Genomic DNA, 25404 nt, shown 5'->3' on the forward strand with positions numbered 1-25404 from the left:
GAGACTTTAACTTCTTATGATAAATTTCAACTGGTCTTTTCCCTCTTTGGGTCTTATTAAAAGGAAACACATAGCCCCAACATGGTGTCACTTTTGCTAGGCCAAGTCGCCAAACCAGGGCTTAATAACTAAACCTAATTTCAACTTCCCCCAGAAAGGTAGTCAGTCCGGAATTTTCTGGTCAGCACTGTGGATAAGATAATCCATCAACTAACCCATCTCCATCTCCCCTAAGAGCATGTAGTCTGCATTATAAAACTCCTTGATCAGCTGCCTCTGAGAAAGCAACCTTGCCTTAAACAATCCTTTTCTTTTGCTAATAACTCCCCGCCACCAACACACACACTTCCACCTCTAAAAACCTACTTAGCGCAATTCCTCAGATCCTCTCCACTTGCTACAGGGGATGGTGCTCAATAAATGAATCGCTTAATAAAGACAATTAGGTCTTCAAAGTTACTAGATTGCGTTTTTAAAAATTAATTTTATTAAGGTATCATTGATAAACACTCTTATGAAAGTTTTACAAGAAAAACAATGTGATTATTACATTCACCCTTATTATTTAGACCCCCCAATATCCCATTGCAGTCACTGTCCATCTGATGAGTTTTTAACCGCCTCAATTTTACATTTGTCAGTTGAGGGTGGGCCTGAGGTCCTATATGCTTCCAGACAATCTGGGCACCCAAGACCACTCTAGGAAGCGGGTGCTATTATCACCCTCCTACTGGATGAGGCAAGAGGTCCTTAAAGGCTAATTCACTTTTTCAAGGTCATGGGTCACAGAGCTAGTGAGCGCATCCCCCACATTTGAACCTGGCAGTCTGGCCCCAGCGCCTTAACCCCCACTGCGCATTGTAGCCCCCATAACCATACGGGCACTGCGGAGCGAAGTTATGCGGGCTTTGGCGGCAACCAAATCCTGCTTTACCACTTACAAGCTGTGGGATTCAGGCTCAGTCACTTGTACCTCCTGAGTTCACTTCCCCATCTGTACAATATGCACCCCAGCATTTATCCCAACTAACCCAACACTTGGCTGACCAGGAAGAATGAGGCGTGACTCCTAACCAGCTGCGTGACTTTCTGTGAGGGAAAAGGGGGAGGGGAGTGTAGAGGATTGGGGTGTTCGGGGAAAAGGGACTCAGGAGCCCGAACGCAGCAGTTCGACGGTCTTTCCATTCCTTTTTTTCGTTGCTTTTCCCATTCAACCGCGGAGCAACTCTCGGCCTTCCCGCACACCCCCTTTTTCTTTCCCAGGCTGAAAAGAGGTCGTGGTCCCTTTAAGGCCCGCCCCTCCCTCCCCCAAAACTTCCCAGTGTCTGCTCTCTTTTCGATCCCGGACGGCCGGCCAGGTTCGCCGCCGAGCTGGTAGGGGCTGGGAGCGAGGGGGCGAGGAGGGATGTGGGGGTATGCCTGGGAGGCGCCAACCGAGGCCGCCGCCTTGGCCCGAGTGCGAGGGGTGGGGGAGGGGCGGCGGCCGGGAGCGCAGGAGGGGGTTGCTGATAATGTGGCCGCCAGGCCGCTCGCCTTGGGCGCGCGCGAGAGGGCGAGCGACCTGGAATGCGCGTCGCCGGGGACGGTCCCGCCGCTTCACGTCCGCCTGCGCCGGCGCGAGGGGCGTCCGGGCCGGGCGCGGGGGCGGGGCGGGGAGGGGCTCCTCTTCCCCCTCCCCCACCGCATTCCTCTGACGTAGGGACCTCGCGACCCCGCCCTTCCATGGGCCAGTCCCGCGTCGCTCCCGCCGCATTGGTCACGTGTGGAAGCCGCGCGCCGCTCCCCCGTCTCTTTTCCGCAAGCCTTTTCGGAAATTCCTGGTGTAACTGGGAGCTGATTTAGAAGCCCCTCAAGCCACCCTCGACTTTCTCATTTCCTCAAACCCTCGGATCAACCAGGCCCGTCCCACTCACTTAGAGCCACTGACCCCATATCAAACTTAGTTTTCACGAGTACCTCTTTCGGGAACCCCCTTCAGCCGGTGGAAGGTTCTGGAGAATCTTTTGGGGACGTCCCTCGCATATTCTGCAACTCTATCCTGCCTTTCTGAGTGCAGTTGTCCCCACAGCGGACAGTCCCATAACGTTAGAGCCCTTAGGGCGAGATTCTAAGTCCAGCTATTGGGGCGTCGTAGTGATCGCAGCATGGTGGCCCTAGCCCGCTCTCGAGGAAGGTAGGCTCGCAGAGGCTTATGTCATCATGACTCCGCAGAGCTCCAGCATTCGGGTGCTGTACCTGGGGCTACCTGGTAGGTGGGCCAGCTTCATTAAGGTCCAGACAGGGACCACCGCACCTTTGCCCACACAGGACTTACTGCTAAGGAAAAGACAAGTTGCCAGACTGAGAACCCAGAGTGGTCAGGGTTGTCACATGAGAACCATAGGCCTGAGTGATCAGGAGTTACATAGGGGGGCGGGGGAAGAAGCCCGTGGGTCCAGGATGGTAGGAAGGCTTTTCAGAGTGAGCTAAGACGGCAGGAACAAAAGGAATTATTCCTGAGCTTCAGCAGGAGGGGTAGTGGAGAAAGTATTCTAGGTGGGAAGGCCCCCACGGACAAAGGCCGAGAGGTGCGCAAAATACCCTTGCATGTGCGGAGTTACTGTGGCTGAATATGAAGTGTTAGAGACGCTGGCGAACTGGATACTGTTCAAAACCAGTCCGCAGCAGCAAATGGTTTTGCATTGAGGGGAAAGGTCAACTATTTGGGTTAAAAACATTCCTCCGGTATTTGTGAAGGTTCGAGGTGGAGAGAAATAGGGTATAATGATGGGAACAGAGCTACACTGGCACATGCCTCTCTCTCGGCCCGGTATTAGGGCGCTACACACATTCACTCGGGACTCAGTCCTTCAGGACTCCCAAGCTTCCTTTAGAAGGCTGCCCCGCCTCCGGAGCCGCGTATTTACACACGCGTTCTCGCTTCTCTTCTCCTAGGCTGCCCAAAAGAGAGCCTACCGGTCGAGGTGGTCGCCTTTTTTCACCCAATCAGAGACCACCAGTGTTCCTATGGTCTAGTAAGGGGACTCTTTCCACTCTCTATTGACTAAAGCCTGTGGAGACGCAGAAGATGGGCACCTGCAGTAACCTCTGGAAAGAAGGAAAAGGGAGGGGTTTTCTTCTCTGTCTACAAAATGGCGCGAGAAAGTAATCGTGACTGGAAGGCTAAGGGCTTTCGGCTTGATAGATTAGCAAAGAAACCAATAAAAGCGAGAAGGAGGCGGAGCCTTTTAGGAGAGTGGGAAGCGGCGCTCCTATCAGGTGCTCCTAGTGAGGCCTGGCTGTGTCAGAAATCCGACCTATCAGGTAGCAGTTTATTTTAAGGCGGTGGGGTCAGAGAAACCCGGGGCAGGAAGCACTCGCCAATAAGGAGTATCCCAGACAAACGAGGGCGGGCTCTCCTTCAGAACGGCGTGGGTTGTATCCAATAGGCGCACAAGGTGTGCAGCGGCTTCCCCTCCCCCCGCGGCGGGACCAGTGGCTCCCCCTATCGGGTGGGGGCGGCGGGTGACGGGCGTGTCCCTCCCCCAATGAGAGGCGGGGGGAGGCGGGTTCTGCGCCGCCATGTCGCGGAGGCTGCTGCCCCGGGCGGAGAAGCGGCGTCGGCGACTGGAGCAGAGGCAGCAGCCGGACGAGCAGCGGAGGCGGTCTGGAGCGATGGTGAAGATGGCGGCGGCGGGCGGCGGAGGCGGCGGTGGCCGCTACTACGGCGGCGGCAGTGAGGGCGGCCGGGCCCCTAAGCGACTCAAGACTGACAACGCCGGCGACCAGCACGGAGGCGGCGGCGGTGGAGGAGCTGGGGCGGCGGGTGGCGGCGGCGGGGTGAGGCCAGAGTCCTAGGGGCCGGGGATGGCCGGGAAGGGAGTGAAATTTTTCCACCTTGACGGTATTTATTTTTGGGGGTTGGGGGGGCGAGGAATCTGCGCAGGCGCCCAGGCTCTAGCGCTGCTGACGGGTGGGGGAGGGGCTGGCGTTGGGCTAACGGCGGGGTTTGCTCGAGAACAGGCTTTTGCGCTTGCGCGTTTTCCAAGGTGGGGGCGAGAGGGAGGAGGAAGCTCCCGTTGCGGATGGAGCAGTGCGCAGGCGTCGCGCTCAGGCGTATGGGGGCCGGGCATGCGGCCGGGCCAGTTTTTTTTAATCGCCCTTTTTTTTTTTTTTTTTTCCCCCCCTCTGGTCCCATGCGCAGGCGCTCTTCCGCCCGGGCCTCGTGGGCTTTTGGTGTGGGGGGAGGGAACCGCTTGAGCGGGAATGGGTGGGCGGTGGCCTTTTCAGTTCCTGAGGCGGGGAAATATGCCCGATCCCTATTTAGTCTAATAGGGTCGTGGTTTGTCTTATGTGGGAATTGATTTGTTTTAGGATGTTTCCACAGAACAGACTATATCCGCCACTTTCATGGCATTGAAAACCGAAGAAAGGCTTGTAAAGTCTTTAGCTGCTTGGGAATTGAGCCAAGCTTTAGAACTATTACAAGTTTGCTTACCATTTCTGGGGGTTAACTGGTTACAGTGGGTTTGATGAGCCAAAAGTTCCCTGACGGTGGGCAATTTGGAAGGGATTCAGCCCCTTTATTATAAAGTCTCCTATTCTGAAAAAACCACGTTGTTCCTTTTGGCTTGGAGCCCAGTTCCTCCGAGTTCATAAAGTCTTCTCCCGTTTGGCTATTTGTGGGGTATTCCAGGGTTTAGTGGTGATACGTAGCTGTGATTTACTAGTATTTTAATCTATGTCAGCCTTTGTTCCATACTTTCAAAAGTATCTTAATTGGATCTTTAACACTCCTGAGATACGGGGTGGTGTTTAGATTCCCAGTTTACAGAGATGAGATCAATTTTATATAGAATTCGGCTAGTGAGGGGAGGGGCTGGGTTTAGAACCCAGGGCTATGAACTCCAAACCGCAGATCTGGTGAACATCAAGCGGGTGTGCCTTCTGTGGTTTGTGTGGTTCATTCCTGAAATAGAATCCACTTCTGTCCCTGGAGTTTCTCTTCCTTATCTTCCTCACTTTTTTTTTTTCCTTAGTGTGGCCCAGACAGTATTTTCCAAACAGATTTTAGGGAGAGTGATTAAAGAAATAGAAGCAGTGAAGGCTGGCCTGGCTGCCACCGCTTCTGTGACACACACTGTTTTATTCGGACTTGACCTGGGTATGAGTGGTGGGAAACAGTAATGCTTGGCTTGGGTGATGATGGTAGCATGCTCTACTGGAGAAAGGGCAGAGAGAAAAACTGTGACAGATGCAGAGGGGTTATTCTGATTGACACTGAAGTAGAGAACTATTTGAGTTCTTTCTGCCTGTAGTGTCCCTCTTTCCAAACCAGTCTTTGACCAGTGTGAAGAGAGAAGTCCTGGGGTGAATGTAAGGTAGGGACGTGCATAGTCTTCCATTTTTGCCTTCCTCAGAAGCTATAGCAAGAGCCATGGGCAAGTGACCACCCATTTGGCGCCTCTGCTCTTGTGGCCCAGATTCCTTTTGGCGTGATCAGCTTGAATTGTTACCCTTCGTTGTCTCCCTGTGTGTCCTTTCTGGATGACACTTAACGCTTACCTGAGTCCCCAACAACCCAGAGGCCAGTGGGCCACAATCTTATACAGCAAGAAATGAATCTCGTTTTTGCTCTTTTTCTCAGGAGAACTACGATGACCCGCACAAAACCCCTGCCTCCCCGGTTGTCCACATCAGGGGCCTGATTGACGGCGTGGTGGAAGCTGACCTTGTGGAGGCCTTGCAGGAATTTGGACCCATCAGGTACTCAGCTTAGGTTGAGTATACAGAGAAGTAAACGCGTTGTTGTCCGAGGTCATCACCACTATCTGGTTGGAAGTGATATGGCCATTTTAGTCCAGGGTTGTGGTCCTAGGGCTCCTCTGCTCTTAGGTTTGGCTGTTGTACTTTGGTTCAGGTTATAGCAAATTATGTATTTTCTTCCCTTTCTCTTTTCCAGTCTTGTAGTTTCTAGTCAGCATTCTCTCACTCAGCAAATACTTATTTAGTATTTGGCACATACTAAACAAAACTGTCCTAGGCTCCTCCCATTGGCCCTCCCTGAGTGGTCAGCACAATGGTAGGGGAAGCCTAGGTATCTGGGGCCAGGGGTTGGGGGGACATCTGACTCAAGTCAGGTGAGGAGGGGTCCTGAAGGAAGTCATTTCAGAGGAGGTGATATCAAAGCTATGCCTCTTGCCATCATGCCACCTACAGTGAGGGGTATTCGGGTCAGGAAACCATGACGGTACAGAGGCAGCCAGGGAGCAATTTGCAGAAAATTGAATGCCATCTTCCTACTTATCTCTCCATTTCCCTGAGGATTGAAACCTGTGTTCTCTCTGCCAGCTATGTGGTGGTGATGCCTAAAAAGAGACAAGCATTGGTGGAGTTTGAAGATGTGTTGGGGGCTTGCAATGCAGTGAACTACGCAGCGGACAACCAAATCTATATTGCCGGTCACCCAGCTTTTGTCAATTACTCTACCAGCCAGAAGATCTCCCGCCCTGGGGACTCGGATGACTCCCGGAGCGTCAACAGTGTGCTTCTCTTTACTATCCTGAACCCCATCTATTCCATTACCACGGTGTGTGCCCCACAGGCTTGCTTTATGCTCTTCTGTGAGAGATCCCACCCTCACTTTCTCCCTGTCCACTCCCTGGAGCCAAACTGGTCTGCCAGTGCCCTTTGATCTTGCCCATTTTGCTTTTGCAGGACGTTCTCTACACTATCTGTAACCCTTGTGGCCCTGTCCAGAGAATTGTCATTTTTCGGAAGAATGGAGTCCAGGCCATGGTGGAATATCCTTTGCTGGGAAACTGGTGTTCCTTGGGGTTGGGGGCTGTCACAGGCCTTGGCAGGGGTCCGTCCTTTAAACCAGCTTGTGTCTGCTGAATGCCTGCCCCAGGCCAAGTGCCTTCACAGAGCCCAGTCGGATGGGAGGGACCATTAATAAAAAAGTAATAGAGTGTATAGTATGAAAGTACAGAATTTAAAAGTGCTGTGAAGGGAAAAAGTAAGGAGGTACAGTGGGAAAGGAATTATAAGATGACCTGGGAAGGTGTCTGAGGAGGTAGGAGCTGGTATTCAAGGCAGAGGAACTAGCCTCTGCAAATACCCTCAGGTGAGTAGCTTCATGTTGGAGAAAGCAAATGGGAAGGGCGGGGTTGGGGGGGCTCACTATGGATGCTAGAAGAAAGTTCATGGGGTATCCTAGGCAGTGTTGCAAAGCCGGGGTCGGGGTGCAGTGGGGAGCCATTGATGGACTGTTAGGGCAGGAACATGATGAGGTTGGTGCCTTTCAGAGGTTGAGGCTTAGTGAAAGTACCCAACATGAGGAGGAGGAGGAGAATGGTGGTGGTAGAGGTGAGAGTGCAGATCACTTAAAGAACTTGGGGCAGGGACTACTCCCCCATAATCAGCATTCCAGCCTATCTCCAAACAAGTGGCTGGTGAACTTTAACCCCAAAGTCCACAGACAGCATGGGCTGTGTGTGCTCCCTTAGTCTATTCCTCTTCAGGACAACTTGAAACCCTTCCAAAAGAAGGCCCAGATGGGACTTCCCTTAACTTTACTCACATTTGATTCTGTGCAGAGTGCCCAGCGGGCCAAAGCCTCTCTGAATGGGGCTGACATTTACTCAGGCTGTTGCACCCTAAAGATTGAATATGCGAAGGTAAGTCTGGGAAGTGACTGCTCCTTGCCAGCTTCCAGCTGAGCTGGGGTCTGACTGATTGATCTCAAGCTTTGTCTTGTTCCTGTAGCCTACACGCTTGAATGTGTTCAAGAATGATCAGGATACTTGGGACTACACAAACCCCAACCTCAGTGGACAAGGTAATCCTGACGGCCGCTTTGTTCTTAGTACACCTTCCTTGCCTTCACTTGGTTAGTGCACTTCATAGACCTGGGCTTGGGGTTATGTAATGCCATTGGGCTCCCTGTGGACATGGGAGGGCTTTGGGGATCAGCTCTTGGAAAAGACTCCAGTGGGAAAGCGTGAATGAGGGGCCTCTGTGGATCCTAGCTGCTGCTTGGGGCCCTTGGATGTGGCTGAGGGTGCAGAGTCAAGGTAGAGTCTTGGATGGGGTGGGGAGTAGGGCCTCACTGAGCACAGGGCATGGCGATGGCTTATAAACCAGTAGCAGCTCCTAAATGGATCTGCTGCTGCCCTTCTTGGGGCCTGCTTAGGGTTACTGACTCTCCATTCTCACTGGGCCAGGAATGGTTTTCTTGCTTTCCAGTATTGAGAGGGTCTGCTTGTGGGAGGGACAGATCGGGAGATGAGGCCTCCTGGGCCCTTGCAGCAGAGCGTTTGAGCAAGTTGACTTTGTGGAGGTGAGACACCCACCCTGGATTGGAGTAGGGCGGACACGCCTCACCTCACTTGTAGAGGGGAATCAACATCTCTGCAGGGGGCCCAAATGGACAACCCCCTCCTAGAAATCTGCCAAGAATGTTTGCCTTGGATAGGAGGGAGAGGTGGAGGATTGCCTTTGAAAAACAGCGGCACCCTCTCAGCAAGACCATCCATCACTGTCTGGGTCTGATACGGCGGACTAGGCCATGGGCTGAGGGAGGAGGCTGGTTGCCTTGTCCCTGGGACGTCTCAGAGGGCCTGGGAGCTCAGAGGCCCCCGTTTCTAGGCAGGCCTGTTTTGCTTGCCTTTGCAGCTGGGAAGCAGTGGGAAGGGTGGGCTAGACTCTCCCCAGGACCCTCACAATGAGCGCTGTGGGCCTGGCTGCCCCCTTCAGAGGTCAGAGGCAGATTGGTGACCGAGTGAATGTACCAGAGCGGGCAATGGCATTACATGACTGCTAACAGAAACATGGCAACCAACCATTTCTTCTCCAAGGAACATAAATAGAAGATGTGCAGACCAGCAGGGGCTAGTGGCAGGGGCTGGCTGTGCATTGGTTTTGCTACCTCTCAGCTTTGGCTGCCCCAAGGCTGGGGGTCAAAAACAAGAGCTGATGAGGTGACGTGGAGTGAGGGCGGTGCTTCGCCACCCCCTCAGGAACCATACTTCAGCGGCTCTGCCTCTGCACATTGCTCACCAACACACAGGGTAGAAACCACTAGCTCTTCCTGGAGAGAACAGAACATGCAGCCTCCACCACGTCCCCAGAAACAGCCGCAGACTTGAGCTCACTACATCAAGAACACCACACCGCGCTCCAAGGAACAGCTACAAGCACAGAGACAGAGGCAGACAGAGACAAAGAGAAAGAGACGCAACATGGCAGCAGACACTGCTTTTTTTAAAACATTAAAAAGGCCAAAATCCAAGCAAACTTGAACCCGAGAAGGTACACAGAAGTAGGAAACACAGAACAAAGCTCTCAGCCAGCCAGCGGCGCTGTTTTCGGAAACCGTTTCATAGACTGAAGTAGATTCCATGGGCCTCCAAGACAATAGGAACTTCTCTCCATTCCTCGCCATACGGGTTTTTTTTTTATTTTTTAAGTCCTTTGGTTTGGGGAGGGCCTTTTTTTCTTTTCTGTTTTGATATTTTTATTTTTTCCGCAGTCACCGGCTGCCAACATAATCTGCACCAACTGGAAATCAGAAAACAAAAACAAAAAAAACTTAAACCACAACAAAAAAAATCAAACCAAACCAGACCTAAAACCAGACAGCCAAACAGCTCAGAGGTACACAGTTACCTGCTGGTGGGTAACCGGGCGTGCTCCCAAGGCCAAAAGCGCGGGCGTAGTGGGGCCACTGGCACACTTCATAACCAGGAGACACGCACATGGAGCGCTACACAGCCAGAAGCACCGCACTGCAGCACACAATGTGAGGAGGTGACAACACGGAGGGACACTACCCACTTCATACACCTTTATTTTCCACTTTTCTGGTATCTTCTGAGGACAGAACATCTGTGAGCCATTTTGATTTAATCAAAACATTGACTTTAAAACAATTCTTTAAACTGTAGCGGATGTGTACTGTAACTTGTATTTATGACTGTAAAACCATGTGATGCAGGGTCGCAGTGTATGTTTGATGGGACGCCATCTTTCAGAACTGTGCTAACTCACTGTTGAAGCGTCCAATGGTAAGAGAAAATGCAGATTTGTTTTTTGTGACAAATGGACATTGTACTCTGTACTACTGCTGTAAGTAGCCCTTTTCCATCTTTGTAATGAGATTGTTGAAAATAAAACCCAGGCCAGGTGGCAGGAAAGGGCAGTGGTCTTGAGCCCTGGGTTTTGGAGTCAGCCAGACCTGGGTTCAAATCCTGGCTCAGCCGCTAACTTGCTTTGTGACCTTCGGCCAAAGTGTCTTTTAACTGCTCAGTTAAAAGTTAACTGTTAAGTTTCCTTATCTGTAAAATGGGGCTGAAACAGTACCTACCTCATAGGGTTGTTGTGAGGAACCTAAGAAGTGGTGATGTTTGTAAAGTGTTTAGACAATGTCTGCCACTCAAGCGCTAAACTAATGGTAGCAGTTACGAACTGTAGCTGGGTTTGGGGGTGGATCTGCGCCATTGTCTGAGTCTGAGAATGTTGATGCCTTGTACATGATTGCTCATTTGAACTGATTCTGATGTTGCCCTGCTTGTCTTTTCCTACAGTCCCTCGGGGTGGGCGTAACTATGTGGGAGGGTGGCTGAAACCAGGATTGAGAAGGAAGGAGCCTAGAGCATGGAGCTTAGGGCTTCTGGAACCTTGGGGCTTTGGAGGCCAAATTTTATCTTTCAGCCTTACCATAGGTTGTTTTCCTGCTCTTAACTCTCTCTTCATTGGGAGTTGATTCTAGAAAGCTGTTGGTTGCCCCATGACGTAGGAGCTTCCATGGTAGCTGTAGGTTTCCCCAAAGGCCTAAGAACTGGGCTTCCCACCAGAGCCAGGCTGGTGAGAAAGAGCCCAGGACTTGGCCTTATCCTTTACAGGGAAAGGAAACCAACTCACTTGATATGGGCAGGGAAAGGGGAAGTGGACTCTAGCCTTGAGACTTGGGCTTCATGCCCACCCTAGGTCAGGCCACAGTAAAGGCCCCAGCAGCTCTGTGAGGAAGGGAGGGTTTCCACCCAGGCTCACAGGAGCTGGGGGTACTTTGAGACTAGTTTCTAGTCAAGAGGGTGGAGAGAGACACCCCTTTTCGTAAGTTAGGCTCTAAATGTTTTTTTCTGCCCACAGGTGACCCTGGCAATAACCCTAACAAACGCCAGAGGCAGCCCCCTCTCCTGGGAGATCACCCCGCAGAATATGGTGAGGGCAGGGGGTTCCCCTCCGTGGACTCCCGTGGCTCATGTGCCCCTGCCCGCCGCCCACTGCGCAAATTCTCACCCGTCCTCCCTCTCTTTCCTTCCCACCCCCCAGGCGGGCCCCACGGTGGGTACCACAGCCATTACCATGATGAGGGCTATGGCCCCCCCCCACCTCACTACGAAGGGAGAAGGATGGGCCCACCAGTGGGGGGTCACCGTCGGGGCCCAAGTCGCTATGGTCCCCAGTATGGGCACCCCCCACCCCCTCCCCCACCACCCGAGTATGGCCCCCACGCTGACAGCCCTGTGCTCATGGTCTATGGCTTGGATCAATCTAAGATGAACTGTGATCGAGTCTTCAATGTCTTCTGCTTGTATGGCAATGTGGAGAAGGTGAGTTTTTGCTGGGTTCATTGCTTTCCTTGTAGACCCGGAAGGCCCAAGAGGTGCTGAGCCTCTGAGCCTCCTGGTCAGTGGAAAGGGGGAGTGAACCTGGCTAGGAGCAAGCAGGTACAGAGGGTGACTTGCTTAATCAGGCAATTTGTTTGGTCTTCATTGTATATGGTGGTTTGTTTTTTAAATTTTCCCACGTTAAGAAATTAGGGCTTTTATCATTTAAAAGTATTAGTATTTTGCATTAGGTCAGTGTTGTGTAAGGATTTCCTTGGGAAATCTTACAGGTGATCTGGCAACATAAGGCCTTTGCCTCTCCTGAGTGACTGTTGGCTGGGGCTGGCTGACTACCGTCTGCCTCAGACCAGGCAGTTTCTTGATTCTGTCAAACCTGTCTGGGTCCTAGAAGTCTTGAGTTTGCAGCCCCTGGCTTGGCCCATTAGTCATAGTAGCAGCTAATACATTTGAAGTTTTTCCTGTGTACCAGGCACTGTTAGAAGTGGTTTTTTATATGCAGTAACTCATTGGATTGCCAATAAGAATTTGAACTAGACAGCTGGGGGAAATGAAAGCACAGAGTGTAAATGATTCACTGGGGTTCACATGCTTTTATGTGAAAGCAGAATTTAGAGCTGCATGGCCTGATTTCAGCACTTACACTGCTATTTTCCAGTGTGAATACTGTCATCCCCAAAGAAACCTTACATGTGACCCTGCATCTGTAGATAAATGTGTCTTTGAGGGGAGGGGCGCTGGAGCGAGGCAGGCTTGGGAGAGCGAAGGGCTGGGACACCTGCCACCTGGGGGCAGCGCCGGTCAGCTGAGTGTCCGTGTCAGGCCCCCAGGCACAGCCCAGCCTTTCCAACTGTGTGTGCCCCTTTCTGTGTAACAAACACTGATGAAAATAGTTTCCTTATCTTCTCTGCCTACTGTTCTCTGTTTGCTTCATTTAGTGACACACTCATGGGTTATGTCTTGTGGTTAGAAAACACTGCTTATTGGACTGTATACTCTGGGCCAGGCATGCTGCTTTGGTCTCCTGTCCCTGTTAACAAGTGAGGAAATGGAAGCCTTGTTCCAGAGCTGGGGTTAATTCTTTCTAACTCAGAAGGGGCAGGGTAAGGTCCCTGGCCAGCTGGGCAGTGGTGTTGACCATGGCTGCTCTCCTCAAGGTGAAATTCATGAAAAGCAAGCCGGGGGCTGCCATGGTGGAGATGGCTGATGGCTATGCTGTGGACAGGGCTATCACCCACCTGAATAACAACTTCATGTTCGGGCAGAAGCTGAATGTCTGGTAGGTTCTCGGTTGTCCTTAAGGGTGGTTGGAGAAGGACTAGAGAGGAGGGAGGCAGAATGGGGCCCACACTGGCAGAGCCCAGCCAAGGAGCGCAAAGCTGAGGTGCTTACTCAGGCCCGAGGGGTGTGGCAGGCACATCCCCAGATGCTGCTCTGAAGCGGTGAGGGTGAGTGTTAGCCTCGCCTCGGCTGTGGAGCAGCCTCCTGAGGCACAGTGGGCTCAGGCAGGAAGGAGGCTACAGTGGAGGGCTGGGGGTCTGACAAAGGACGCTCCTTCCCCCCCTGAAGTGTCTCCAAGCAGCCAGCCATCATGCCTGGCCAGTCATACGGGCTAGAAGATGGGTCCTGCAGTTACAAAGACTTCAGCGAATCCAGGAACAATCGGTTCTCCACTCCAGAGCAGGCAGCCAAGAACCGCATCCAGCACCCTAGCAATGTGCTGCACTTCTTCAATGCCCCTCTGGAGGTGACAGAGGAGAACTTCTTTGAGGTGGGTGCCATTGAGTTGGTCCTTCACCGCAGCCATCTGAATAGGCCATTCGTTTTCGTCTTTAAACAAACACTTGGCTCTTCTGCCAGCCCCTGATTTGGGTGCTGGGGACATAACGGACCAGGACAGACAGGCTGAGAATGGCACCAGACTTCTAGCAACAGTGAATTTTGCCATGCTCTGCACTTTGGCACACTAAGATGGCTGTTTCATTTGCTGGGGAAGAGTCCTCCCTGCCTGAGTAATTCAGTGGTGAGCAGAGTCCAGTCTCAGAACATGCATGTTGTTCCGGCCCTGGGGGTGCCTAGGCGATAACCAGAAGAGAATGTCCTGTTAAGCTTTGGTCAGAGGGAACTAGGGCAGCTTAGGGCATGAGGGGATAATCTGACTGGCAGAGGCAGAGTTAGACTTTGGACCTTGCTCTGGCCTGAGATGTTGCTACTCAGTTGAGCAAATATTTACCTAGTACTAACATACACTCAAATAGCCAAAGATGAGAAATATAAAAAAGATTCCCAGTCCTTGGCAACATACAAGTGGTTCCCTTTCAGGGAGGGAATGCGGGTGCAGGGTGGGTGGGGTGGTCACAGGAGATACCTCAGTGTAACAAAGCTCAGAAACTCAGAAAAATCGATATCCTCAGTTGTGGTCTACTCAAATTGTGTCTGGTGGCACTCCCCGTGTTTTCTGAATCTGTTTTCTCTTGCAGATCTGCGATGAATTGGGAGTGAAGCGGCCATCTTCTGTGAAAGTATTCTCAGGCAAAAGTGGGTAAACTGCCCCTGCCTCCTTCCCCCATTCCTTGTTTATTGACAGGTGGCTCCCTAGTTCTTGCTCAGATCAGCCTAAAATTTTTGCTTTCTGATCAGGTGAACGCAGCTCCTCTGGGCTACTGGAGTGGGAATCCAAGAGCGATGCCCTGGAGACTTTGGGTTTCCTGAACCATTATCAAATGAAAAACCCAAGTGAGTATTTGTGTGTCCTGGAGTTATTCCCCTTGTGGCCTGTTTGGTGGGCTGGCTTCAGGCCAGAGCCGTCCTGCCATCAAGATAGGGCCCCAGAGATGTCCTCATTGTTTCTGACATGGGCAGGTGGGACCTAGTCGCCTGGAGAGCAGCCTGATGTTCTCCGTAGGCAGCCAGCCTGGCTGCTTGCTGCCACCACCCCCTGGGAGTTGCTCAGGCTTGTCCTACAGGGAGCTGGCATTCTCTCTGCATCAGAAGCTACCAGTAAATGCCCCAGCAGTGCCAGTCGAATAGTCTGGCTTAGATAACACCCAGGAAAGAGGCTCTACTAGTCAGCAGGTAAAATTTGTCCCCCCAGTTCTGGGGCAGGCCTATTGCCCTGGATCAGCTAAGGAGTTAGGAATGGGATTCTCTGGGGGATTGAAGGGTGAGGAGAAATGCCTTATGCATTTGGTTTATTCTGAGTTACACAGTGAGCAATTTGACCGGTTAAACCAGTTGAACTGTAGGAAATAAGAGATGTGCAAAAACAAGGGGAACTATGCAGGGATTGGGGATCTCCAGAGAGGTACACAACCAGACCTCCCTTTTTTCCTCCTTTGCAGATGGTCCATACCCTTACACTCTGAAGTTATGTTTCTCTACTGCTCAGCACGCCTCCTAATTAGGTGCCTAGGAAAAGCCCCATCCGAGCAGGAAAATGTTTCTTTTTCTTTTATGCAGTGGTTTTTTTTGGCAAAAGTTTCTGTATTCCTTTTTTTTTTAAATGCTAGGGTTAGTAGAGGCTTAACCATAATGGAAATGCTGGAGTCTGGAGGGGGAGGGGAAGGGGAACTGGTATCTCCCAAGATTAACCTTCACTTTTTAAAAATTACTGTACATGTGATTATTTTTTCCTCTTCATACATTTGTGCAACCCATGTACTCTTGTCACATTTCAATAAAATTGTTTGGAAAATAAACATAACATTTCCCGGGATTTCAGGGTGTGTCTGTCTCCCTCCCACTTGGTCCTCTGAAGAGGGTCAGCTGCAGGCCAGGACAGAGATGCAGGCCCAGCCCTGAGGAGCATGGTGGGCCAGGGCCGCAGACTGAGGAAATGCTAGGAATCAAAGAGTTTGAGGAAAATCCAAGAGACCTGAGGGATTGTTCACGGGCCCTGTCCAAGCAAGCTGAATCTGGTTGGAGAATGACTTGAAAAGTAAAGTGTTGAAAAAAGTAAAAACTTTATAGAGATTTAGAAAAAAAAACTAGTCTTACAAAATAAGCATACCTTCTTAGAAGGTTGGAAAATAAAATCTCAGATGAAAGTGAAAGTTTTATACCAGTCCCTTCAGCAATTTTTTTTCTATAAGGAAAAGTAGTTGGATACGTATTTTTAACAAACTCTGGTGCTGTACAGTAATTCATAACCACATAAGAGAGCAAACCTCATCTTCACCCCTGCAGAGTATATCCCTTGTGAATGTCATAATTTACTTGGTCCCCAAAGCAAAAAATCCAGTTTTTTACTACTGCAAGCACGACTATGCACATTTTCTTACTAGCATCTTAGCCAACTTTGCTGTAACTGATGGGGAGGTAAATTCATATCAGTGGAATTGAGTTAAAAGGATTCATGTGCAATTACAACATAAGATACTCCCTAACTGTGGGTGGGAATATGAGTAGCTGGGATGGGGTATGGAGGCTGGCAATATGTAAAGAACCTGATTTATCTTGGTTTCTACTGGAGGGAAGAGGCAGCCTGCGGATTTGAGGAGGTCAAAAATACAGCACGTTCATGCACCTGCACTTCAACAATTCTGGGAATATACTGAGGATTTTTTTTTTTTTAAGTTAATAAAAATGGAATTTATTTTAAGGTGTGCAACATGTTGATTTGATATACATAGTGAAAGGATTACTGTAGTCAAGCTCATTAACATGTTCTCACATAATTTTTATTTTATTTTATTTTGGTATCATTAGTCTAGTTACATGAAGGATGTTATGTTTACTAGGCTCCCCCCTTCACCAAGTCCCCCCACATCCCCGTTTACAGTCACTGTCCATCAACATAGTAAGATGCTGTAAAATCACTACTTGTCTTTTGTGTTGCACAGCCCTCCCCGTGCCCCCCCCACTATACATGCTAATCGTAATACCCCCTATACTATGAGGATTTTTTAACTCCAGTTGTTAATCTACTGAAGTCACATGGCAGTTATCAGATGAACGAACTGCCTCACCAGGGGAAGTTTAAAACCCACCCCTTGGACAAGGAGAAAAAATTTTCACAGTAATATACGTAATGATTTCAGTTTTTCATAGCATATATACTAAAGTTCTCTGGTTGGATAGTCAACTGGTTCTGTTTTACAAAGGAGCCTACTTGTCTGATTTCATTAAGAAAAGGAATTCCCTGAAGCCTTTTTCCCTATGACATCTGTTAACCTTGATGCTCATCTCCCTAAAGAGCACGCTTTCTACAGCTCGTTTTATGCTGTTGGGTTAACTGGTTTTTCCAGAGTGGTTTTATCTTTTAAAAACTTTTTAAATTATGTTCAGAAGTGAACTTAAGAGCTGCATAATTCCCTGCCTTAGCACTCCTGAAGCCCAGAGACCTTGAACTAGTGACTTCCCCTCCCCTGAGCCCATTTCCTTTGTGCACAATGAAAAATAGTACGACCTCCTGGTGATGTGAATTAGTACAGTCAGCCCTTAATGTTGACCCGAATGTATATTCATTCCCTTAAAAGTGGGTAAACGCAATAGTAGATAACTTTAACATGGTACAAGTGCATGATTACAAACTTAACAGGGTTGTGGTTATTCTGCCATATGCCCTTGGACGTTTCAGCTGCCTCCCAGTTTTCCACCGTTATAAATCATCGCGATGACCTTTGTACAGGAACGTCCAGCAGCAGTGTGAATCATTTTTACAGGCCAGGCCCCCACTGGGCGAAAGGGAACATTTCCAAGCCTCTCTGCAACTGAGCGGGAGAATCTAGAAAGGTATTTCCGGTTGCCCTTAGTAAAGATGGCGGGAGGAGGGAGCACCACCGCTATCCAGCTACGGCGTCGATGCCCTCGCCCAACATGGCGGCCCTTTGTGCCCGCCCACTTGACTTTCTTCTGTCAGAATACTCTGGCGACTCAGTCGCAATGGCGGCGACGACAGCGGCTTCTCGCAGACTCCGCGACCTGCTGACGTGGCGTGAGTCATCTCTTCACTCTAGGGGCTCCATTTCGCTGTCGTGCTTTCATAGCGACCGTAGGAGGTCTGTTCCGGGTCGTTTAGGGTCCGATCGCCTTAAATACAGTGTCCGTGTGCCCCCATACGGGTCTGTATCTTACGATCGGGCCGCTGGCAGCCCAGTGTTCCCAGTCTGGGGTCGGCCCCACGATCAAGGGTCGGAAATGGTTATCAGACTGAGGCCGCTGAAAAGTTAACCCCTAATCTTAAAGTCAGTATCCCCGCTAAACCGAGGACTGTAAGGGGCCTCTGTTCCCCAGTCTAGCCTTAACTGTGATGAGATGAGTGCCCTTTGATCTTGAAGGTGCTGTGTCCCCGGTCACGTTATCAAAAGTTCTTCCTCCTCTGTCTCCCCAGTACTGGCATCACCCACCCACCTGGGTCTCCGTCTTAGCCTTCGCCCCATGGGCTCCTCTACACAAGATGAGGCCTCCAGAGCAGTACCCAGTGAAGCCCCAGATCACAGCTATGAATCCCTTCGAGTGACAGCTACCCAGAGACATGTTCTGCATGTGCAGCTGAACCGGCCTGAGAAGAGGAATGCCATGAACAGGGCCTTTTGGAGGTCTGGCCTGTGGATCCTGGAGGCCTGCCTGCAGGAGGCAGCAGGGGCTGAGCGATTGGGCAGGGGTGGAATATGGTCGACAGATGGACGTGAGGACAGGAGATTCCCACCCAACACACAGCCCTTCTCTCCTTGCCCCTCCACAGGGAGATGGTGGACTGCTTCAACAAGATAGCGCAAGATGCTGACTGTCGGGCTGTGGTGATCTCTGGCGCAGGAAAATTGTTCACTGCAGGTACCAAGTGCTCTCCGCACCCACCTCTGACAGTTTACCTTGCTCCTGGGAATAGAGCAATACCCCTTGATTAGGCTTTCAAGCAGCTTCTAACTTCCACTTTTATTTTACCATATTTATTTAAGACATTCAAATACAGAAATTATTACAACAGAACGTGGCAGGATCATGGGCTCTGAAGTCTCTTTCCATCCTGGATCTGTGGCCTTGACCAGGGCCCTTAACTGCTTAGTTTTTTTCTTATGTCTGTAAATGTGTTACAATAACATGCATTCATATAATTATTCCACACACAGGAACTGACTTCCAGTCCCGTGTCTCTTAGATCTTCTGAGTGGCCCACACTTCTGTTCTTCAGTTTGGATCATTAATCAGTCAGGTTCACTGTCTCCTTTGTCATTTCTATTCTGCTGTTCAGCCCATCCAGTGATTTAAACAATTGCAAATATTATAGTTTTCAGTCCTCAAATTTCCATTTGGTTCTTTTAAAAATATTTTCTACTCCGAAGTTTCACATCTTTGTATTTATCATGAGCATATTTTTCTTTGCGCCACAAAGCATAGTTATAATGGCTGGCTTAAAATCCTTGTCTCCTAGTTTCAACATCAAGGTCACATTGAGGGTCATCTTTTTTTTTACCTTTTCTCTTGAAAAAAAAAATGGGTCTCATTTTCCTGTTTCTTTGTATCTGGAAGTTTAGTTGGATCCTGGATATTGAGATAGGGGAAGAAAATGTGGAAACTCTGCAACCTATTACATAACTCCAAGGGTTGTTGTTTTCTGTTTCAGGAGCTTACTGGGAATCGGTTTTTAAATCTCCTGTTGGGTGGCATGCGTGGTTTATGGGCCAGCAAGAGATTTGGGCTGAGTTTATACATAGAGTTTAGGGCTCCCTCTCTGGCTCACTCCCTTCTAGAATTTTGCCCCTCACTTCCCAGCAGCTAGGGTCACCCTGGGCTTTGTCCTCTGGCTTTTCAAGCACAACTTTAGCCTGGCCTCAGGCTAAAAGCTTTGAAAACAGGTTACTCATTTGGTGACAGTCCCTTCTTCTAAGTGATAATTCCCTGCAGAATCTGCCCTGTGCTGCCAGGTAGTTGTTTGTATCTTATCTATATCCAGATCACATAGTTGTCCTTTGTGGGAGGGTCCACACCAGAAGTGAAGCACTACATCCACTCATGTCTGCACAGGATTCAGCCCAGTGCCGGGGACTCAGTGGTGACAGACAGCCCCAGCTCCTGTCCCCATGGAGTTCCTGACCTAGTAGGGAAGACAGACAGTAAACAATCTATTTCTTTGTTTCCTCTGTTAACATCTTTGCATGTCCCTTGCTTGCTTTCTCCACCTCTCTCTCTTCTTTCATTTGTCTGTTCATTCATTCAACAAATGTTCAGCGAGGGCAGTACCAGCCGCCTTCCCGGAGCCAGGGACCTAGAAGCAGGAAGCAGCCCCCATTTCTGACCCCTTGCCTTCACGCAACTCATGCCTGGGAAGTGAACCGTGAGGTTTCATCTGTGGCTGTCCCAGGTCTGGGGCTCTCATCTTTCCACTCCCTGCTGACTATGGGTGTCTTTTCCCAGTTTCAACAGCAAGAGTCTAAAGGCCAGAAAGAAGAAACTCAATGTAATTAGTAGTTTCAATGATAGAATGGAACTGCTAATTAAAAAAACATATCCCACACTTAATTTACCATTTGAGAAGTGTCTAAGCACTTGACACGTATTAATTAATCCTCACCACACCCTATGCGGCAGGTTCAGTTATCATCCCCATTTTACCTGTGATTAAACCGAGGCCCAGACTAAGGAAGAGACTAGTACAGTTCTCACAGGGCTGGGATTTTTGAGCTCAGCCTGCCTGGCTGCAGAGGCCTGGCTCATAGCCACTCGGTGATACAGGCATCAGACCTGCTGGTGCCCAGGAAGGGCCCTGCTCTCCACAGCCACCCATCTCCCACTGGTGCCACCTGCTCATGTCCCCTCGGCTGTCTGAGGAAAATGGAGGTAATATTAGCACCTCTTCATCTGGTTGCTGTGAGGATGAAATGAGTTACTACGTGTAAAATGTTAAGATGAGCAGGCCTTTTATTGCTATAGCTGTTATAATTTGTGATTCTGAATAACAGTTACGATTACAAATGATGTCAGAAACATTTAGAGGTTCACAGGGAAACAAGATGGGGGGCTTCTGTAATGAGGAGTCCTCGCTTTGGAAGGGGACACCTTGTACCATGGTTTGGGGACCTTTATTTCAAAGGGTTGCGATCACCAGTGTTGGCAGATCCAAGCGGTACTGCTAATGAGAAAAGCCAGTGGGAGGAGGTATTGCAAGGTGTTAAGCTGGGCTGGTTCTGGGAGTAAGTGTCTCGTAAAGTCACCCGGGCTTCTCAGACGTGGTGTGGAAGCCAGCACATGCCAGTGGCTGATCCAGGCGGTTCTGGCCTCTCCTGAAATGGAGTGAGTAATAACAGTAACGTGGTGATGTCATTCCATGTCAGGCACCGCATAAAGTGCCTCTGGGGCTCTGTCTCCTTGAATCCTTGCTGCCTACCTGCCCCCCCACCCGCATCAGCTCTTTGGAGGGTTTTGCCCTCATCTTACAGAGAAGAAACACGGAATACAAGGCCCAGAGGATAAGCGACAGCCGAGGTCACACAAGGGAGTCGCCCTGCACTTAACTTACACAAATTCGGCTCTATCCTGAGCCAACGCACCTCCGGTCTCATTTAAACAAGCTATGGGGGCAACAAAACCTCAGAGCGGGGCTGTGGCCGAACGTGGGATTGATTCATCAGGTTTGTTAAATATCCTTGTTCAAAGGACAGGCAAAAGGATACGAATGGTTAACCCCAGGAGTAAGAAAGAAAGATGATTCTGCTCAGAAGCTTCCCGTAGCCCTATCTCACCCCGAGTAGAAGTGAGGTCTGCCCCTTGGCCCACGAGGCCCCTCCGCCTTTGTCAGCACTCAACCACCACCTGCCAAAATGTGTTTTCTTCTCCCTGTGACTCCCCCTTAGAAGGGCAGTGCTATGAGGGCAGGGGTTGTTGTCTGTCTTCTTCACTTACTGAGTACCTGCTGTGTGCGAGGCCATGTTTAAACACTGGGGATACGTGGCAGACAAAAAGACGAAACCTGTCTGCTCACGGAGCTCACATCCTAGAAAGGGAGATGGGCGCTGACTGAAGCTGACAAGCACAGAGTGATGGGCTGACGGGAGGCCAGTGTAGGAGATGAGGCAGAGGAAGGAGACAGGGTGATGGAGCCGCTATTTACCCAGAGTGGGCCTCTTTGAGGAGGTGATCTTTGAGCTGTGGACTGAACAGAGATGGAGTCAGTCTTGTGACTATCGCAGGGTGAGGACTGTCCTAGACACAGGGAGCCGTAGGCACAAAGGCCCCAGGGAGGGAATGTGTTGTGCTGTTGGGACAACTGTCGGAGGCGTGTGTGTCCAAAGGAATAGGTCGGAAATGATGTGTGCACGGGGCTGGTAAGGTCTTGGCAAAGACCCTGCAATTGTATTTTAAGTAAGTGGAGTGGGAGGTAGGAAGAGAGGGCCCTGAGGTGTTCACAAGTTCCCTGTGGCCACGGGTGGGGAACAGGCTGTGGGAGCTGGGGTGGGAACAGGGAGGCCCAGCAAATGGCAGTAGCCAGAGTAGGAGTCATGAAAAGTGATTAGTGGAGGAAAGGTCAGACTTGGGGTTATCTTGCAGTTGGAGCTACAAAAATTGCTTCATTTCTGGTTTTTCTCTCTCAGGAAACATTCCCACCACTGACTCAATGACTCATGCCAAAAACCTGACTCCTAGACTATTCTGCATAAAAAGCATGTGGTTCTGAGTTCAGAATCCTAGTTCCACTGCTCACAAGCCAGTGTAACCTTGGTCAAGTTACTTAAACACCCTGTGCCTCAGTTTACCCCGGTAGATTCGAGGTGGTAGTGGGACCCATGTCATAGGGTTGCCCTGTGGATAAACAGCAATTTGTCAAATAATGACTCAAAAAATGTCAGCTGTTTTTTATTTCACACACCCCCATGTTCGATTCCTCCATAAGCCCTGTGTGAGTTGCTTTCTCTGCTGAGGCCGTTTGGGGTTCCACAGCGGCTGAATCTGGGTTCTGACCTCTATCTCGGGCAACGGGTGGGGCCTGGGAGGCCATGTGAGCCTCCTCACACCTCCACACCAGGTATCGACCTCATGGACCTCGCTTCGGACTTCTTTCAACCCCGAGGCGATGACGTGGCCCGCAGCAGCTGGCATCTGCGTAACCTTATCACCAGATATCAAGAGACCTTCAGTGTCATCGAGAAGGTGCCCCCGGGGGCTGGTAGGGCATTGCCTCTGTGCATCTCTCCTGGGCCAGTCCTGACCGCACGTCTCCTGTTCCCTCCCAGTGCCCTAAGCCGGTGATCGCGGCCATCCATGGGGCCTGCATTGGCGGAGGTGAGTCTGCAGCCGCTCACCAGCCATCTGGGCCCTCACCCTGGCTGTGCACACCTATTGGCTGCTGCCCCTTCACTTCAACCAATGGCCTCCAACCTCAGATCTGTTGCTACTTAGACTTTGTCCCAAGGTTTAGTCCCACCACCTGGGAGGAGGGGTTAGTCTTTGTGGTTTAGGGTCTCTGGCCTTTGCTTCCCAGGTGTGGACCTCATCACCGCCTGTGACATCCGGTACTGTGCCCAGGATGCTTTCTTCCAGGTGAAGGTGAGTCATCCTCCAAGCTTCTGCTTCCTGGGGTCCTGCTTAGAGCTGAGCAGTGAGTGGCAGAGCAGGGGCAGAGCAGGGACAGCCCAGGCTAACATGATGGGAGTGGGGGAAGCAGGCCTGGAGTGAGCCTGGAGGGCTTCATGGAAGAAGTTAGAATTGAACCCTAGAAGTAACACTTGGCCATGAAGGAAGTCGAGGGTAGGTCGTGCAGTTCAGGTGAGGTCAGGAGTGAGTAACAGTATTGGGGCCAGGGATGAGGCCTGGAGGTGCTGTCGGAGTCAGTGCTGGAGACAGTAGAGGCAGGATGGAGCCCATGGATGCACTAAGGTAGTCAGAGGGACAGGGTTTGAGGGCTTCCCTCTAGGTGGACATGCTGACCCCGATGAACTAAAAGGAAGAGCAACTGGAAGGTGAGTTCTAGTCTAGACTGAAGCAACCTACAGGGGCCAAAGTATGTGAATGGAAAGAAATGAGGCCTTTGTGGGGGAGTCTCTGGGGTGGGGGTGGAGTGGGTAATGCAGTAAAAGTAGAATTTCATGGGCACTTAGGTTGCATGGGGGGCAATTCTGGGCACAAACTAAGCACTGACATGATTGCTCCCCCAGGAGGTGGACATAGGTTTGGCAGCAGATGTGGGAACGCTGCAGCGACTGCCCAGAATCATCGGGAGCCAGAGGTGGGTGGGGAGAGCCCCGGGGAGGGGGCTGCAGGGCATTACCTGAACCCCAGGATGACTGCCATCCCCTGACACGCCCTGCCCTCTTGCAGCCTGGTCAACGAGCTGGCCTTCACTGCCCGCAAGATGATGGCTGATGAGGCCCTGAGCAGTGGGCTGGTCAGGTAGGGGCGGATATCCGAGCTGGTTAAGGGGCAAGCAGGCCTGGGTGGTGCCCTCTGGGTCCCAGTGTATGCCCTCTCGTGGCTTCCTCTCTCTGGGTGGTTCGTTTTTTATTCTGTAGCCTAGTGCCCTTGCTCTGACTGGTCCATTTCAGTGGGGGTCTTCCACTTTCTACTGTGATCAGCCACTTCTTCATCCTTGGGAGGAAGGGAGAAGAAGCCTCAGACCACTTGATTCCCAGTTACGTTTACCCACAGCCGGATGTTCCCAGACAAGGAGACTATGCTTGACTCGGCCTTTGCCTTGGCTGCGGAGATTTCCAGCAAGAGCCCCTTAGCCGTGCAGGGCACCAAAGTCAACCTGCTCTACTCCCGCGACCACTCGGTGGCTGAGGGCCTCAACTACATGGTGAGGCTCTCCCTGCCACCAATCTCAGCCTTTGCCCAGAACGACCAATCAGGGCCCAGCAGCCCTCTGAAGGCCTTGTCCTCTGATTGGTGCGCTGCTATCTCCCTCCCATTTATCATTGGTTCAACTGCTGTCTTCCACCATCCTTGACATTTTCCCATCCTCCTTGTCCAGACTTCCTGGAACATGAGCATGCTGCAAACGGAGGACATCCCCAAGTCAGTCCAGGCCGTAATGGAGAAGAAGGACTTGGACAGCGTCACCTTCTCCAAGCTCTGAGAGCCCCCGCGTCCCATTTCCTAGCCCAGATCTGACTTTGCCTCATCTGGTGCCAGCGTTTCCTCATCCACAAAGAGGGAGGATTAATGACCTCATCACTTTCTTACCCAGTCTCACAGTTTAAAACTTTTTTTTAGCCTAGGTTGTTATCGTCACCCCATGAATAATAAAGCAATGTAAAAAACCTGGTGTCCTTATTGGAGAGAGGGGAGAGGTAGAACTGGGCTAAGATGCACCTGGGGGCTTAAAGGACTGGTAATTGTGCTGAAAGTTGGGGATAGAGATTTAACTAATGGGAATGGGAACCACGCAGGTGATGACCATTCAGGGCTGGTGGTGGGCAGGCCAGGGCCAATAGGAAGTCTGCCAGGGGTGGAGCAAGCAAAGTCACATGGCCTCCTCTGGGCTGAATGGCTACAGATGGCCACCCTGCCAGTTCACCCTGCCTGGCACAGCTCTCTGCATAGCATGGCGGGATCAGGTGCTGGACTCTGGCTAGAGTTCCACTGCTATCTAGCCTTCTCTCTTTAAGCTTCAGGTTTTCAGATGTCTAATTCCAACTGCGTGGATTTATGTTTGGAGTGAGTACAAGAGACCAAGCATTAATTTAGTGCCTCCTATATACACCAAGTCCTGTTCTAAATTTGTTAATGATTCCTTGCAAGTACCCTGTGAGGTTGTTACTATTAATATCTCCATTTTACTGATGGGCAGATAGGCAAATTGGGGTTAAGGTACTGACCCAAGATCACACAGCCAGGAAGTGGCAGAGGTAGGATTTGAACC

The 25404-nt window shown here is 50.7% G+C and overlaps 2 protein-coding genes and 1 long non-coding RNA gene across 6 annotated transcripts; 2 read left to right on the forward strand and 1 right to left on the reverse strand.

Annotated features, from left to right (window-relative positions):
* Window positions 1-1342: 1342 nt before the first annotated feature.
* On the reverse strand, window positions 1343-2927 carry LOC130681172 (uncharacterized). The gene is made up of 2 exons (XR_008994222.1): window positions 1957-2927; window positions 1343-1803 (listed from the first exon to the last, which is right to left on the reverse strand). It is a non-coding gene; the product is annotated as an uncharacterized LOC130681172 (long non-coding RNA).
* Window positions 1350-15309, forward strand: HNRNPL (heterogeneous nuclear ribonucleoprotein L). 4 transcript variants are annotated; one of them, XM_057493589.1, is made up of 13 exons: window positions 3538-3819; window positions 5627-5745; window positions 6331-6568; window positions 6697-6782; window positions 7562-7658; window positions 7747-7870; window positions 11131-11202; window positions 11314-11594; window positions 12767-12888; window positions 13179-13380; window positions 14090-14147; window positions 14250-14345; window positions 14951-15309. In XM_057493589.1, exons 1-13 carry the CDS (start codon window positions 3562-3564, stop codon window positions 15007-15009), a joined length of 1812 nt encoding a protein of 603 aa, XP_057349572.1. In that variant the 5' UTR covers window positions 3538-3561; the 3' UTR covers window positions 15010-15309. The 4 variants fall into 4 exon arrangements, with proteins under 4 accessions (XP_057349574.1, XP_057349571.1, XP_057349572.1 ...); XM_057493590.1 differs by having other exon boundaries at window positions 3540-3819; window positions 7747-7819; XM_057493591.1 differs by lacking the exon at window positions 3538-3819 and adding an exon at window positions 1350-1374 and having other exon boundaries at window positions 7747-7819; window positions 11131-11594.
* Window positions 15310-17399: 2090 nt separating this feature from the next.
* Window positions 17400-24812, forward strand: ECH1 (enoyl-CoA hydratase 1). The gene is made up of 10 exons (XM_036876184.2): window positions 17400-17544; window positions 17941-18148; window positions 18295-18383; window positions 22570-22694; window positions 22778-22826; window positions 23026-23090; window positions 23699-23769; window positions 23862-23933; window positions 24189-24339; window positions 24514-24812. The coding sequence occupies exons 1-10, from the start codon at window positions 17412-17414 to the stop codon at window positions 24616-24618; spliced, it is 1068 nt and encodes a 355-aa protein (XP_036732079.2). The 5' UTR covers window positions 17400-17411; the 3' UTR covers window positions 24619-24812.
* The last annotated feature ends 592 nt before the right edge of the window (window positions 24813-25404 follow it).

Source organism: Manis pentadactyla, chromosome 15, assembly GCF_030020395.1.
Source record: "Manis pentadactyla isolate mManPen7 chromosome 15, mManPen7.hap1, whole genome shotgun sequence".
NCBI lineage: Eukaryota > Metazoa > Chordata > Mammalia > Pholidota > Manidae > Manis > Manis pentadactyla.